At 45.7% G+C, this 15,735-nt stretch overlaps 1 protein-coding gene across 1 annotated transcript in view; it reads left to right on the top strand.

The window, feature by feature from the left end:
- lcp2a (lymphocyte cytosolic protein 2a) overlaps positions 1-15,735 on the top strand; it is a 207,920-nt gene that overhangs the window by 129,538 nt on the left and 62,647 nt on the right. Inside the window, exons 8-10 of the mRNA XM_072263528.1 lie at positions 6,278-6,375; positions 7,122-7,203; positions 7,631-7,711. Of these exons, the coding sequence (XP_072119629.1) occupies positions 6,278-6,375; positions 7,122-7,203; positions 7,631-7,711 (261 nt within the window). The remainder of the gene's footprint in view (positions 1-6,277; positions 6,376-7,121; positions 7,204-7,630; positions 7,712-15,735) is intronic.

Here is a 15,735-nt window from a genome sequence, read left to right as displayed (position 1 = left end):
TCCTCTGTACCTACTCCCCAGCCCCTTAAACCTGTGTCCTCTTGTGGCAACCATTTCAGCCCTGGAAAAAAGCCTCTGACTATCCACACGATCAATGCCTCTCATCATCTTATCACTTCTATCAGGTCACCTCTCATCCTCCATCGCTCCAAGGAGAAAAGGCCAGTTCACTCGACCTATTCTCATAAGGCATGCTCCCCAATCCAGGCAACATCCTTGTAGATCTCCTCTGCACCCTTTCTATGGCTTCCCTATCCTTCCTGTACTGAGGTGACCAGAACTGAGCACAGTACTCCAAGTGGGGTCTGACCAGGGTCCTATATAGCTGCAACATTACAGCACTGGTCACCAACCTCCACGCAGAATATGAAATGTCTACAGCTACCCTTCTGTGGGCAAGCCAATTCTGGATCCACAAAGCAATGTTCCCTTAGATCCCATGCCTCTTTATGTTCTCAATAAGCCTTGCATGTGGTACCTTATCAAATGCCTTGCTGAAATCCATATACACTACATCTACCACTCTTCCTTCATCAATGTGTTTAGTCACATCCTCAAAATATTCAATCAGGTTTGTAAGGCATGACCTACCCTTGCAAAGCCATGCTGAGTATTCCTAATCATATTATACCTCTCCACATGTTCATGAATCCTGCCTCTTAGGATTTTCTCCATCAACTTACCAACCACTGAAATAAGACTCACTGGTCTATAATTTCCTGAGCTATCTCTACTCCCTCTCTTGAATAAAGGAACAACATCCGCAACCCTCCAATCCTCCGGAGCTTCTCCCGTCCCCACTGATGATGCAAAGATCATCGCCAGAGGCTCAGTAATCTCCTCCCTCGCCTCCCACAGTGGCCTGGGGTGCATCTCATCCGGTGCTGGTGACTTATCCAACTTGATGCTTTCCAAAAGCTCCAGCACATCGTCCTTCTTAATATCTACATGCTCAAGCGATTCAGTCTGCTGCAAATCATCACTACAATCACCAAGATCCTTTTCCATATTGAATACTGAAGTACCTCTGCTATTTCCTCCGGTTCCAAACACACTTTCCCACTGTCACACTTGATAGGTCCTATTTTTTTACGTCTTATCCTCTTGCTCTTCACATACTTGCAGAGTGCCTTGGCATTTTCTTTAATCCTGCCCGCCGAGGCCTTCTCATGGCCCCTTCTGGCTCTCCTAATTTCCTTCTTAAGCTACTTCCTATTAGCCTTATAATCTTCTAGATCTCTAACATTACCTAGCTCTCTGAACCTTTTGTAAGCTTTTCTTTTCTTTTTGACTAGATTTATTATAGCCTTTGTACACCTCGGTTCCTGTACCCTACCATAACTTCCCTGTCTCATTGGCATGTTCCTATGCAGAACTCCACACAAATATCCCATGAACATTTGCCACATTTCTTCCGTACTTTTCCCTGATAACATCGATTTCCAATTTAAGCTTCCAATTTGCTGCCTGATAGCCTCATAATTCCCCTTACTCCAATTAAATGCTTTTCTAACATGTCTGTTCCTATCTCTCTCTAATGCTATTGTAAGGGAGATAGAATTATGATCACTATTTCCAAAATGCTCTCCCACTGAGAGATCTGACACCTGACCAGGTTCATTTCCCAATACCAAATCAAGTACAGTCTCTCCTTTTGTAGGCTTATGTACAATTGTCTCAAGAAACCCTCCTGAACACACCTTAAAAACTCCACTCCATCTAAACCCCTTGGCTCTAGGGAGATGCCAGTCGATATTTGGGAAATTCAAATCTCCCATTACGACAACTCTGTTATTATTACACCTTTCCAGGATCTGCTTCCCTATCTGGTCCTCCATATCCCTGTTACTATTGGGCAGCCTATAAAAAATACCCAGTAAAGTTATTGACCTCTTCCTGTTCCTAACCTCCACCCACAGAGACTCTGTAGACAATCCCTTCATGTCTTCCTCCCTTTTCTGCAGCCGTGACACTATCTCTGATCAACAGTGCCACACCCCCACCTCTTTTGCCTCCCTCCCTGTCCTTTCTGAAACATGTAAAACCCGGCACTTGAAGTAACTATTCCTGTCCCTGAGCCATCCAAGTCTCTGTAATGGCCACCACATCATAGCTCCAAGTACTGATCCACGCTCTGAGCTCATCCGCTTTGTTCACAACACTCCTTGCGTTAAAATAGACACATCTCAAACCTTCAGTCTGAGCGCGTCCCTTCTGTATCACCTGCCTAACCTCCCTCTCGCCCTGTCTACAAGCTTTCTCTGTTTGTGAGCCAGCCTCCTCTTCCCCAGTCTCTTCAGTTCCGTTTCCACCTCCCAACAATTCTAGTTTAAACTCTCCCCAGTAGCCTTAGCAAACCTCCCTGCCAGGATATTGGTCCCCCTGGGATTCAAGTGCAACCCATCCTTTTTGTACAGGTCACACCTGCCCGAAAGAGGTCCTTATGATCCAGAAATCTAAATCCCTGCCCCCTCCTACAATCTCTCAGCCACACATTTATCCTCCACCTCATTATATTCCTATTCTCACTGTCGCATGGCACATTCCTAATCTCGGGATTACTACCTGTGCCACGTGACAGTGAGTATAGGAATAGAATGAGGTGGAGGATAAATACGTGGCTGAGGGATTGGAGCAGGGGGCAGGGATTCAGATTTCTGGATCATTGGGACCACTTTTGGGGCAGGTGGTGACCTGTAAAAAAAAAGGACTGGTTGCACTTGAATCCCAAGGGGACGAATATTTTGGTGGGGAGGTTTGCTAAGGTTATTGGGGAGAGTTTAAACTAGAATTATTGCAGGGTGGAAACCGAACTGAAGAGACAGAGGAAGAGGTGGTTGGATCACAAATAGTGAAAGCTTGGAGACAGTGCAAGAGGGAGGATAGGCAGGTGGTAAGAGAAAGGATGCGCTGACACTGATGAGTTGAGATGTGTCTATTTTAAAGCAAGGAGTATTATGAACAAGCAGATGAGCTTAAAGCGTGGATCAGTACTTGGAGCTTTGATGTTGTGGCCATTACAGAGACTTGGATGGTGCAGGGGCAGGAACGGCTACTTCAAGTGCCAGGATTTAGATATTTCAGAAAGGACAGGGAGGGAGACAAAAGAGGTGGGGGCGTGGCACTGTTGTTAGCCACAGCTGTAGAAAAGGAGGGAGTCATGGATGTATTATCTTTAGAGTCTCTGTCGGTGGAAGTTAGGAACAGGAAGGGGTCAATAACTCTACTGGGTGTTTTTTATAGACCTCCCAATAGTAACAGGGACATCGAGGAGCAGATAGGGAGAAAGATTCTGGAAAGGTGTAATGATAACAGGGTTGTTGCGGTGGGAGATTTTAATTTCCCAAATATCAATTGGCATCTCCCTAGAGCAAGGAGTTTAGATGGGGTGGAGTTTGTTAGGTGTGTTCAGGAAGGTTTCTTGACAAAATATGTAGATAAGCCTACAAGAGGAGAGGCTGTACTTGATCTGGAATTGGGAAATGAAACTGGTCAGATGTCAGATCTCTCACTGGGAGAGCATTTTGGAGATAGTAACCACAATCCTCTCTCCTTTACCATAGCATTGGAGAGGGATAGGAAAGCATTTAATTGGAGTAAGGGGAAATATTATGCTATCAGGCAGAGACTTGGAAGCATAAATTGGGAATGGATGTTCTCAGGGAAATGTATGAAAGAAATGTGGCAAAAGTTCAGGGAATATTTCTGTGGAGTTCTGCATAGGTACGTTCCAATGAGACAGGGAAAAGATGGTAGGGTACAGGAACGATGGTGTACAAAGGCTGTTGTAAACCTAGTCAAGGTGAAAAGAAGAGCTTACGAACGGTTCAAAAAACTAGGTAATGATAGAGATCTAGAAGATTATAAGACTAGCAGGAAGGAGCTTAAGAATGAAATTAGGAGAGCCAGAAGGGGCCATGAGAAGGCCTTGGCAGGCAGGATTAAGGAAAACTCCAAGGCATTCTACAAGTATGTGAACAGCAAGAGGATAAGACGTGAGAGAATAGGCCCAATCAAGTGTGACAGTGAAAAGGTGAACCAGAGGAGATAGCAGAGGTACTTAATGAATATTCTGGTTCAGTATTCACTACGGAAAAGGATCTTGGCGATTGCAGGGATGACTTGCAGCAGACTGAAAAGCTTGAGCATGTAGATATTAAGAGGATGTGCTGGAGCTTTTGTAAACCATCAAGTTGGATAAGTCACCGAGACCGGATGTGATGTACCGGCTGCTGTGGGAGATGAGGGAGGAAATTGCTGAGACTCTGGCGATGAGCTTTGCATCATCAATGGGGATGAGAGAGGTTCCAGAGGATTGGAGGGTTGAGGATGTTTTTCCCTTATTCAAGCAAGGGAGTAGAGACAGCCCAGGAAATTATATACCAGTGAGTCTTACTTCAGTGGTTGGTAAGTTGATTGAAAGATCCTGAGAGGCACGATCTATGAACATTTGCAGAGGCATAATGTGATTCGGAATAGTCAGCTTGGCTTTGTCAAAGGCAGGTTGTTCCTTACGAGCCTGATTGAATTTTTTGAGAATGTGACTAAACACATTGATGGAGATAGAGCAGTAGATGTAGTGTATATGGATTTCAGCAAGGCATTTGATAAGGTACCACATGCAAGGCTTATTGAGAACATAAGGAGGCATGGGATACAAGAGGACATTGCTTTGTGGATCCAGAATTGGCTTGCCCACAGAAGGGTAGCTGTAGACATTTCATATTCTGCGTGGAGGTTGGTGACCAGTGCTGTGCCTCAGGGATCTGTTCTGGGATCCCTATTCTTGGTGAATTTTATAAATGACCTGGATGAGGAAGTGGAGGGATTGGTTAGTAAATTTGCTGATGACACAAAGGTTGGGGATGTTGTGGATAGTGTGGAGGGCTGTCAGAGGTTACAGCGGGACATCGATAGGATGCAAAACTGGGCTGAGAAGTGGCAGATGGAGTTCAACCCAGATAAGTGTGAGGTGGTTCATTTTGGTAGGTCAAATATTATGGCAGTATGGAGGATCAGAGGGATCTGGCAGTATGGAGGATCAGAGGGATCTTAGGGTCCAAGTCCATAGGTCACTCAAAGCTGCTCCACACGTTAACTGTGCTTAAGAAAGCATATGGTGTATTGGTCTTCATCAGTCGTGGGTTTGAGTTCAGGAGTCGAGAGGTAATGTTGCAGCTATATAGGACCCTGGTCACATCCCACGTGTAGTACTGTGCTCATTTCTGGTCACCTCACTACAGGAAGTCTGTGGAAACCATAGAAAGGGTGCAGAGGAGATTTACTGAGATGTTGCCTGGATTTGGGAGCATGCCTTATGAGAATAGGTTGAGTGAACTCGGCCTTTTCTTCTTGGAGTGACGGAGGATGAGGTGACCTGATAGAGGTGTATAAACTGATGAAAGGCATTGATTGTGTGGATAGTCAGAGGCTTTTTCCCAGGGCTGAAATGGCTAGCACGAGAGGGCACAGTTTTATGGTGCTTGGAAGTAGGTACAGAGGAGATGTCAGGGATCAGTATTTTACGCAGAGTGGTAAGTGCATGAAATGGGCTGCTGGCGACGGTGGTGGAGGTGAATACAATAGGGTCTTTTAAGATACCTCTGGATAGATACATGGAGCTTAGAAAAATAGAGGGCTGTGGGTAACCCTAGGTAATTTCTAAGCTAAAGACATGTTCGGCACTGCTTTGTGGGCCGAAGGGTCTGTATTGTGCTGTAGGTTTTCTATGTTTCTATGTTCTAACTCCACCAATCTTGGTATCATCTGCAAGTTTACCAACCCACCCATCTACATTTTCAGCCAGGTCATTTATATACATCTCAAACAGCATTGTCCCCGTACCGGTCCCTGCAAAACTCTACTATTTACAGACCAACATCAATAAGTCCTTTCAACCCGTCTATATGCAAGCCCGTTCTGAATCCAAACACCCAATGCGCTGTGAACTCCATGCATCTCAGTCTTCTGGATTAGCCTCCCATGAAGGACTTTGTCAACTTTGTCAAATGCCTTACTAGAATCCTGGTAAATACTGAAGCAAAATAATTATTAAGGACCTCACTGACAAACTCTACTCCCAAGCAAATGTTCCTGCCTTTATCCTTGAGTGGTCTTATCCTCTCCCTGTTTATCCTCTTGCTCTGAGGAATGTATAAAATGATATAGAATGATAGCCAGGTGGCTGTTAAAGGGAGCTTTCGAGGTGGAAATGTCAGCTGTACATGTTATTCATAAGGTATAAACTTGAAAATAAAATATTATTTTTGCCCTTTAGATAAACGGACCACTCAGAAATCAGGAAGCCACCCACCTGTTCCTCCTCAACGACCTGGGTCAGTGCCAATAGTTCCAGCCGGCAACAAGGGCAATATGGTGAGCAGTTATTCGCTGAAAGATCGGTGATATTATTAATTTCCCTTTATCATCTTCATTCCATTTCTTGGAAAAATAACAAATTATTGAGACAAAGCGAAGAGAGAATTCAAGAACCTGACCAAGCTGCCTGTTTGGAGTACTCTTTTGAAACTTTCCTGAAGATGGCGAGAGGAAGCATGGAATTAAACATTTCCCTTTTCCAACTCTCTCTCTCAGGAATTAAATACAGAGCAGCCAGATTTCCATCATCATCTATGTGGATTTTGCCAATGTTGTTCAAGAAGTTGGCCCACATGCAAACTGATTGAAGTAAACACTTTTGCATAATTCTGGTAATCACATGACAAAGTAACAAGTAACCGAAAAGATTGCACCATTCTCATCCATTGCGGAATTGCCAGATGCCCCACCACCTCTGGGTCCATGTTATATTGCGGTATCTTTATCTTTTCATTCTATGCCTTCTTGCATAAATCAGAACATTGTGAAACCCAGCCAATATGTCCAGTCATATTTTCAAGTTAAGTTAATTAAACAACAACGCTTTAAAATGCATTTGGCAATCATTACAATCCAAAAACAACCGACAAGACTGTAAAATTATACCTTTCCTAATGGAAAGGTTTACTTCTTTGGTACTGATATTCATGGGTTAAGTTTAAACACAGACACAAATTTTATGTCATGAAAAAGAACACAAGAGCTTTTACCAGCAATTTTGTTAATTATGATTTTGCTTCCAGCCGTGCATGTTCTCCAATCTGTCAGTCAACGACGATGCAGGTTTCAACAAGGATCGAGGATTCCCAGGACCTAGTTACAGAGGTACTTTCACATTTATTTTTATTTTATGTAGAGATACAGCTGGCCATTGAGCCACCTGCCCGCAACCCCCAATTTAATCCTTGACTAATCATAGGACAATTTACCTGTTGCAATGTATAACACCTCTGCAGTTTAGGATAAGAATCAGAATCAGAGTCAGGTTTATTGTCACTGAAAAATGCCATATGATTTGTCATTTTGTGGCAGCAACAGAGTGCAATACATAGGAAGTCACTTTAAGTTACAACACCGTGATATTGTTTCAGAATTCACTCTGACCTATTTTTGAGAGAAACCCAAAGCATCCCTGGTGATAAACAATGACAATTTGCACACCTTGAAGAATACATTCTCATCACCACTATTTTAATAAGCGATAATTTCGGTATCTTTCAGTTTTGTAAATTTTTAATATGTTTTCTTGCAGCTCCCAAAGTCGATAGGAGTAGGAAACCTGCTTTAGATCAGCCAGGCGTCCAACAGAGTGAAAGAGATTCCCCATCAATGGGTAAGTGAAATTTCTGAACATCTCCTCTCAATTCTTGCATCAACTCATAGAAACCTGGGCTGCACTTCTGTTGCTATGATGTGGAAGGCTGTGGATTCATTCATCTTCACCCTTAACTCAAGATTTCCTCCTTAAAACACTCTGTCCTACCACCTTCCCCAAGATAATCTTTATCACATGTTTCTCTGACAAAATGTTTGGTCACTTGTCCTAGCATCTACTGACATAGAACATACAAAAATATAGCAGAGGAACAGATTCTCTGTTGTGCCTAATGAATTAAGCTAGTGAATAAATGCCAAAACAAACTCATCTCCTCGGCCTACACAATATCCATATTCCTCATTTCTCTGCGTATCTATGTGGCAATCTAAGAGTCCTTTAAATGGTTCCACACCACTTTCCCCCCCCCACCCCCCGTGGTATCTAGACACCTAGCACTCTATATAAATTAAAAAAAACTTAAGACCATGAGACATAAGAGCAGAATTAGGCTATTCAGCCCATCAAGTCTGCTCCACCGTTCTATCATGGCTGATCCCAGATCCAACTCAATCCCAAACACCTGCCTTCTCACTATATCCTCGGATGCCTTCACTGATCAGGAGACTATCAACTTCTGCCTTAAATACCCATGGACTTGGCCTCCACCATAGTCTGTGGCAGAGCATTCCACAGATTCACTACTCTCTGGCGAAAAAATTCCTCCTTACCTCTGTTCTAAAGGGTTGCCCCTCAATTTTGAGGTTGTACCCTCTAGTGCTGGATACCCCCGCCAGAAGAAAAATCCTCTCCACATCCACCCTATTTAGTCCTTTCAATATTCAGTAGGTTTCAATGAGATCCACATGCATTCTGAATTCCAGTGAGTACAGGCCCAAACCTGCCAAACCCTTTCATTCCTGTAATCATCGTCATGAACCTCCTCTGGATTCTCTCTAATGAAAACACATCCTTTCTGAGATATGGCTTCCAAAACTGTTGACAATACCCCAAGTGTGGCCTGACTAGTGTCTTATAAAGCCTCAGCATTATCTCCTTGCTTTTAAATTCTATTTCCCTTGAAGTAAATGCCAGCATTGCATTTGCCTTCTTTACCACAGGCTCATCATCTATCGGTCCCCACCAATGCCCAGCTCTCGCTCGTGGCTCCCCGTAGCTGTTTGCATGCGACAACGGCCACACCCCAGGCAACGGCTTTGACAGGCCAGCTAAACCAGGTGAGGGTAGCCGACGGGTCTCAAACCCTCGGTGAGATAGGAATTTGCTCATCCCAGCATGCAAAGACTGCTTCGATGGATCAGGCGGAGGAAACCCCAGGGGTTCAACGGCTGAGAAGGCGTTGTAGCAGTGCATGGCAGAGTGCGTAGGGCACGGCAAAGCACTTAAGAAGATGTGGCCATCCAATGCAGACAAGGAAGTTGCCAGACGTAATGATTCTTTGTGCCACTGAATCCTGACCCCTGGGGCTGAGAGAGTGGGATCGTCTCTGTGCAAGGCTTTTCCACTTTAATATCGTTCACACACTGGTTACATTGTGCAACATTCATCTCCCAACTTTCAATTCCTACCAGTCTTCTACAAGTCCTACGGCGATGGGGGAGTGGCGAAGCAACAGGTGGAGATGACCACTGGGAGTTGTAGTCACAAACCCGCATGTAGGCGGCCTTTGGACGAGTGGTCATTCTCCTCTATACCCAGGGCAGCAGAGGAGTCCAGCAGAACCAGTGGTGACTGAGCAGCCCTTTTCAGGGCAGCACTGCTCACCCTTTGATAGGGAGGGGCCTAGAAAAGGTGGTATAAACATTGCCTGCCCTACAGACAGATAACTGGCCAGCTTGCCACGGCTGGCAGTTCATCTGCCAATGCGGTTACACTCAAAGGAGAAGAAAGAAACTTCTGTTAGGATCATGGAATGTCCACACACTCATGGACAGAGAGAACTCAGCAAGACCCCAAAGAAGAACAGCCCTTGTTGCCAAGGAACTTCCACGCCACAGCATCGACATCGCGACCCTCAGGGAAACCAGGCTTGCGGAGGAAGGATCCCTGACTGAAACCACCAGCGGCTACACTTTCTTTTGGAAAGGAAAAGCGCAAGATGAAGAGAGGATTCATGGAGTTGGATTTGCAGTCAAGTCCAGATTCCTGAAACAACTCTCCAACCTGCCCGTGAGAATCAACGAAAGGCTTACGTGGCTACGTCTGCCCCTCAGCCACAAACGTCATGCAACAGTCATCAGTGCTTATGCCCCCACCATGACCAGCAAATACGAGACCATTGAACAGTCCTACGCCGACCTTAGCTCTGTTCTGTGCTCAGTCCCTGCCAACGACAAGCTAATCCTGCTCAGTGACTTCAATGCTCGAGTAGGCTGCGCTCACAGTCGCTGGGAAGCGGTACTAGGCAAGCATGGTATTGGCAATATGAACAGCAATGGCCTCTTGCTCCTTAGCAAATGTGCAGAATATGACCTCCTCATCACAAACACAATGTTCAGGCTGGCGAACAAGTACAAGACAACATGGATACACCCAAGATCCAAACATTGGCACATGATCGACTACGTTATAGTACGTCGCCGAGACGTCCGGGATGTCCTCATCACCAGAGCCACGCAAGGAGTGGAGCGCAGGACTGACCACAGGCTTGTCTGCACCACATTGAAGCTACGTATTGCTCCCCACCATCCCAAGTGCCCCAAGTTCATCAGAACAGCTTCTAACACGGCCAGACTCCAAGAGCCGCTGTATCTTTGCAAGTTCCAGACCACCCTTGATGAGAAGCTGTCTGCCAACGGACCACTGACTGGTGGGCCAACCGTGAAGTGGAATCAGTTGAGAGAGATGGTGACGGAGACAGCAAAATCAGTCCTCGGCCCCAAGGACCGGAACCGCCAAGATTGGTTTGACGAGAATGACGGTGCCATCAAAGATCTCCTGGCCAGGAAGAACAAAGCATTCATGGAGTGGCAAAACGACCCAAGCCCCACTCCCAAAAAAGAGTGGTTCAAGTCCCTTCAGGCCCATGCCCAACGGGAAATTCGTAAGATGCATGACCTGTGGTGGGATAGGAAAGCTGAAGAGATGCAACGTTTCGCCGACATCAACTACTCGAAGCTGCTCTTCAACTCCATCAAGATGATCTTCGGTCCCTCAAGATCTAGCTCATCTCCACTGTTGTCCGCTGGTAGAACCACACTGCTAAAGGACAGAGAGAGCATCCAACACAGATGGAAAGGGCATTTCAGCCAGCTCCTGAACCGCCCTTCGTCAGTCGACCAGTCTGCTCTGGACCAAATCCCCCAATAGCCTATTCACGAGGAACTAGATGATCCTCCCTCGATAGATGAAGTCAAGAAGGCTATCACGCAGATGAGCAGTGGCAAGGTGCCCAGCGAGGATAGAATACCTGCTGAACTGTACAAGGTACTCAGCAAGGCTTTCCACAGCACCCTGACTAGCATTTGAGAAGAAGAAGAGATGCCCCCTGACCTCAGAGTCTACAAAAATAAAGGTTCAAGGACCGACTGCGGGAACTACAGAGGCAACTCTACTTTCCATTGCCAGAAAAATGCTCGCCCGCATCATCCTCAACAGACTGATTCCAACAGTGTCAGAAGAGAACCTTCTCAAGTTGCAATGCGGCTTTCATCCCGAACGCAGCACTGTTGATATGATCTTCACAGTGAGACAGATACAGGAGAAGTGCCTGAAACAGGACATGACATTATACTCTGTCTTCATTGATCTGACTAAGGCGTTTGACACGGTCAACAGAAATGCGCTGTGGATCATCCTTAGAAAGCTTGGCTGCCTGCAGAAATTCACTACACTCATCCGCCTGCTCCGTGATGGCATGACAGGAGAAGTGTTCTCAGATGGTTCCCCAGCTGAGACTTTCAACATCTCAAGTGGCGTGAAGCAAAGGTGCGTTCCAGCACCAGTGCTCTTCAACCTCTTCTTCACCCAAATGCTGAAGCATGCTGAAGCTGTTAAGGACCTAGACCTGGGTATTTACATAAGATACCTCCTAGATGGATCGATGTTTGACCTGAGATGCCTTGCTGCAAAGACCAAAACTTTGAGGAGGCTCATCACTGTTTGCTGATGACTGTGCCCTCATGGCCCACCAGGAGAACCACCTGCAGACGATTGTCGACAAGTTCTCAGCAGCCTCAAAGCTGTTCGGCCTGACAATCAGCCTCGGTAAGACAGAAGTTCTCCTACAGCCTGCACCAAACAGTCACCCTCGTCAGCCATGCATCACCATCGATGGCACTGTCCTGAAGAATATGGAGAGCTTCAAGTATCTAGGAAGCACCATCTCCAGTGACGGATCCCTTGACAAAGAGATCATAGCAAGGATCCAGAAAGCCAGCCAGGCACTCGGGAAACTCTGTGTCAAAGTTCTGGAGCACAAGGACATTCAGCTTTCAACCAAGCTCAAGGTGTACAAGGCTGTGGTCCTCACCTCTCTCCTGTACGGCTGCGAAACCTGGACCCTGTACCGCAGCCACATCAAACAGCTGGAGCAGTTTCACATGTGCTTTCTGCGGTCGATCATGAGGATTCGATGGCAGGACCGAATGACCAACCAGGAAGTCCTTGACAGAGCCAACAGCACAAGCATTGAGGCATGGATCCTCCAGGTCCAGCTACGCTGGACTGGCCACGTAATCCGCATGGGTGAAACAAGAATCCCTAGGCAGCTGCTCTACGGTGAGCTTGAGCATGGCAGTCGCAATCAGGGCCGCCCCAAAAAAAGATACAAAGATAATCTGAAATCATACATCAAATGGGCAGACCTCCAGCCTCGACAGCCTGAGGAGTCCGCAGCCAACAGGGCTGCATGGTGCTCCCTGACCAGAAGAGCTGCATCTGACTTTGAGGATGGCTGAAATCAGCACCTTGCAGCAGTACGAGACCGACGCCATAAAGCTGTGTATGCACCTGTTCTAACAATCGCCATTCCATGTCCAACCTGCAACCGCATGTGTGCTTTGGCCTCTGAAGCCACATGCATAACAATGGCTAGTCTTCCTCGGATCCCAAGAGATAACCGCTAACCACAGACCCAACCTGTAAATTAACCTTCTGGGAATCTTGCACTAGGACTCCTAAGTCCCTCTGTACCTCTGATATTTGAACATTCTCCCCATTTAGAAAATAGTTCGCACTATTGCTTCTTTTACCAAAACGTATTATCATACAATACCCAACACTGTATTCCATCTGCCACGTTTTTTTCCATTTGTCTGATTTCTTTAAGTCCTGCTCCATTTGCATTGCTTCCTCAGCACTACCTACCCCTCCAGCTATCTTTGTATCATCCGCAAACTTTGCCACAAAGCTACCAATTCCATTATCCAAATTATTGATAGACAATGTGAAAAGTAGTGGTCCCAATACTGACCCCTGAGGAACACTGCGAGTCACTGGCAGCCATCCAGAAGAGGCCCCCTTTGTTCCCACTCACTGCCTCCTGCCTTTCAGCCATTCCTCTTTCCATGCCAGTATCTTTTCTGTAATGACACAGAATTTTATCTTGTTAAGCAGCCTCATATATGGCACCTCATCAAATGCCTTCTGGAAGTCCAAGTAAATGACATCCACTGTCTCTTCTTTATCCACCCTGCTTGTTACTTCCTTGAAGAACTCAAACAGATTTATCAGGCAAGATTTCCCTTCACAGAAGCCATTCTGACTTTGACTTATTTTAACATTAGTCTCCAAATACCCTGAAACCTCATCCTTAATAATAGACTCCAACACTTTCCCAACCACTGAGGTTCCGCTACTGCTTATAATTTCCTTTCTTTTGTCTTCCTCCCTTCTTAAAGGGCGGAGTGACATTTGCAATTTTCCAGTCCTTTGGGACCATGCCAGAATCAAATGAATCTTGAAAGATCATGACCAATGCATCCATTATCTCTTCAGCAACCTCTTCCAGTTTGTCTAGTACTTTTTCCTTTGTAATAGCAATGGCACTCACTCCTGTTCCCTGACACTCACAGACCTCTGGCACACTGCTTGTGTCTTACACAGTGAAGACTGCTGCAAAGTACCTACTAATTTCAACTATCATTTCTTTGTCCCCGATTACTACCTCACCAGCATCATTTTCCAGTGGTCGAATATCAACTCTCACCTCCCTTTCACTTTTTATATATCTGAAAAAGCTTTTAGTATCCTGCTTTATATTATTGGCTAGTTTACCCTCATAATTCATCTTTTCCCTTCTTATAGCTTTTTTAGTTACCTTTTGTTGGATTTTAAAAGTTTCCCAATCATCCAACTTTCCACTCACTTTTGCTACCTTATATGCCTTTTCCTTAGCTTTTTTGCAGTCCTTAACTTCTTCTGTCAGCCATGATTGCCTACCCCTGCCATTTGAGAACTTCTTCCTCTATGGGACATCTATCCTGTGCCTTGTGAGCTATTCCCAGAAACTTCAGCCATCTCTACTCTGTCATCATCCCCTCCAGTATTCTCCTCCAATCCACCTGGGCAAGCTCCTCTCTCGTGCCTCTGTAGTTCCCTTTATTCCACTGTGATATGATACATGCTTCTTCCTCTCAAATTGCAGTTTGAATTCAATCATATTATGACCATTGCCTTTCCTTTACATTAAGCTCCCTAACAAGATCTGGGTAATTACACAACACCCAATTTAAGATAGCCTTTCCCCAAGTAGGCTCAAGCACAAGCTGCTCCAAAAAGCCATCTCATAGGCATTCAACAAATTCCCTCTCTTCCGATCCGACGACCTAATTTTCCCAATCCTCTTGCATATTGAATTCCCTCCTCACAATTGTGTCATTATCTTTATTACGTGCCTTTTCCAGTTCCCTTTGCAATCTCAACCCCACATCTTGGCTACTATTTAGAGGCCTATATATGATTCCCAGGATGCTCTTTTTTGCCCTTGCAGTTTCTTAAAACTACCCACAAAGATTCAGCATTCTCTCACCCTATATCACCTCTTTCTGAAGACGGAATTCCATTTGTTACCAATAGAGCCACATCACTGCCTATGCCTTCCTGCCTGTCCTTTTGATACAAAGTATATCCTTTGATTTTAGGCTCCCAACAATGGCCTTCTTTCAGCCACAACTCAGTAATGCCCACAACATCATACTGACCAACTTGTAATTGTGTCAAGAGTTTGCCCACCTTATTCTGAATGCTAAGCACATTTCTGCATTCTTTGCCCTTTGGAATTTTGCCTGTGTGCTACAATTTAACTTTTGGCCCAGTCTGCATCTGTACTCAAACAATGCTTCCTTACATTAATGTTACTTCCATTATCTACTTGTAAACCTGCTGGTTCATCCTCAGCTCTATCATACTGGTTCCTATCCCCCTGCCATATTAAACCACTCTTAACAGCTCCAGTATACCTGCCCGCAAGCATATTGGCCCAACCCTCTCAGGTTCAAGTGCAAACCATCCCTTTTGTACAGGTCCCGTCTATCCCAGAGAAGTCTCAATCCAGAAATCTGAATCCCTGCCCCAGAGAGGTCCCAATCCAGAAATCTGAATCACTGCCCCAGAGAGGTCTCAATCCAGAAGGCTGAATCCCTGCCCCAGAGAGGTCCCAATCCGGAAATCTGAATCCCTGCCCCAGAGAGGTCCCAATCCAGAAATCCGAATCCCTGCCCCAGAGGGGTCCCAATCCAGAAATCTGAGTCCCTGCCCCAGAGAGGTCTTAATCCAGAAATCCAAATCCCTGCCCCAGAGAGGTCCCAATCCAGAAATCTGAATCCCTGCCCCAGAGATGTCTCAATCCAGAAATCCGAATCCCTGCCCCAGAGAGGTCCCAATCCAGAAATCCGAATCCCTGCCCCAGAGAGGTCCCAATCCAGAAATCCGAATCCCTGCCCCAGAGAGATCTCAATCCAGAAATCCGAATCCCTGCCCCAGAGAGGTCCCAATCCAGAAATCTGAATCCCTGCCCCAGAGAGGTCCCAATCCAGAAATCCGAATCCCTGCCCCGAGAGGTCCCAATCCAGAAATCTGAG

Source organism: Mobula birostris, chromosome 7 (genome assembly GCF_030028105.1).
Source record: "Mobula birostris isolate sMobBir1 chromosome 7, sMobBir1.hap1, whole genome shotgun sequence".
NCBI classification, from domain to species: domain Eukaryota; kingdom Metazoa; phylum Chordata; class Chondrichthyes; order Myliobatiformes; family Myliobatidae; genus Mobula; species Mobula birostris.
Note: the sequence above shows the minus strand (reverse complement) of the source record. Positions and strands in the feature narration are given on the sequence as shown.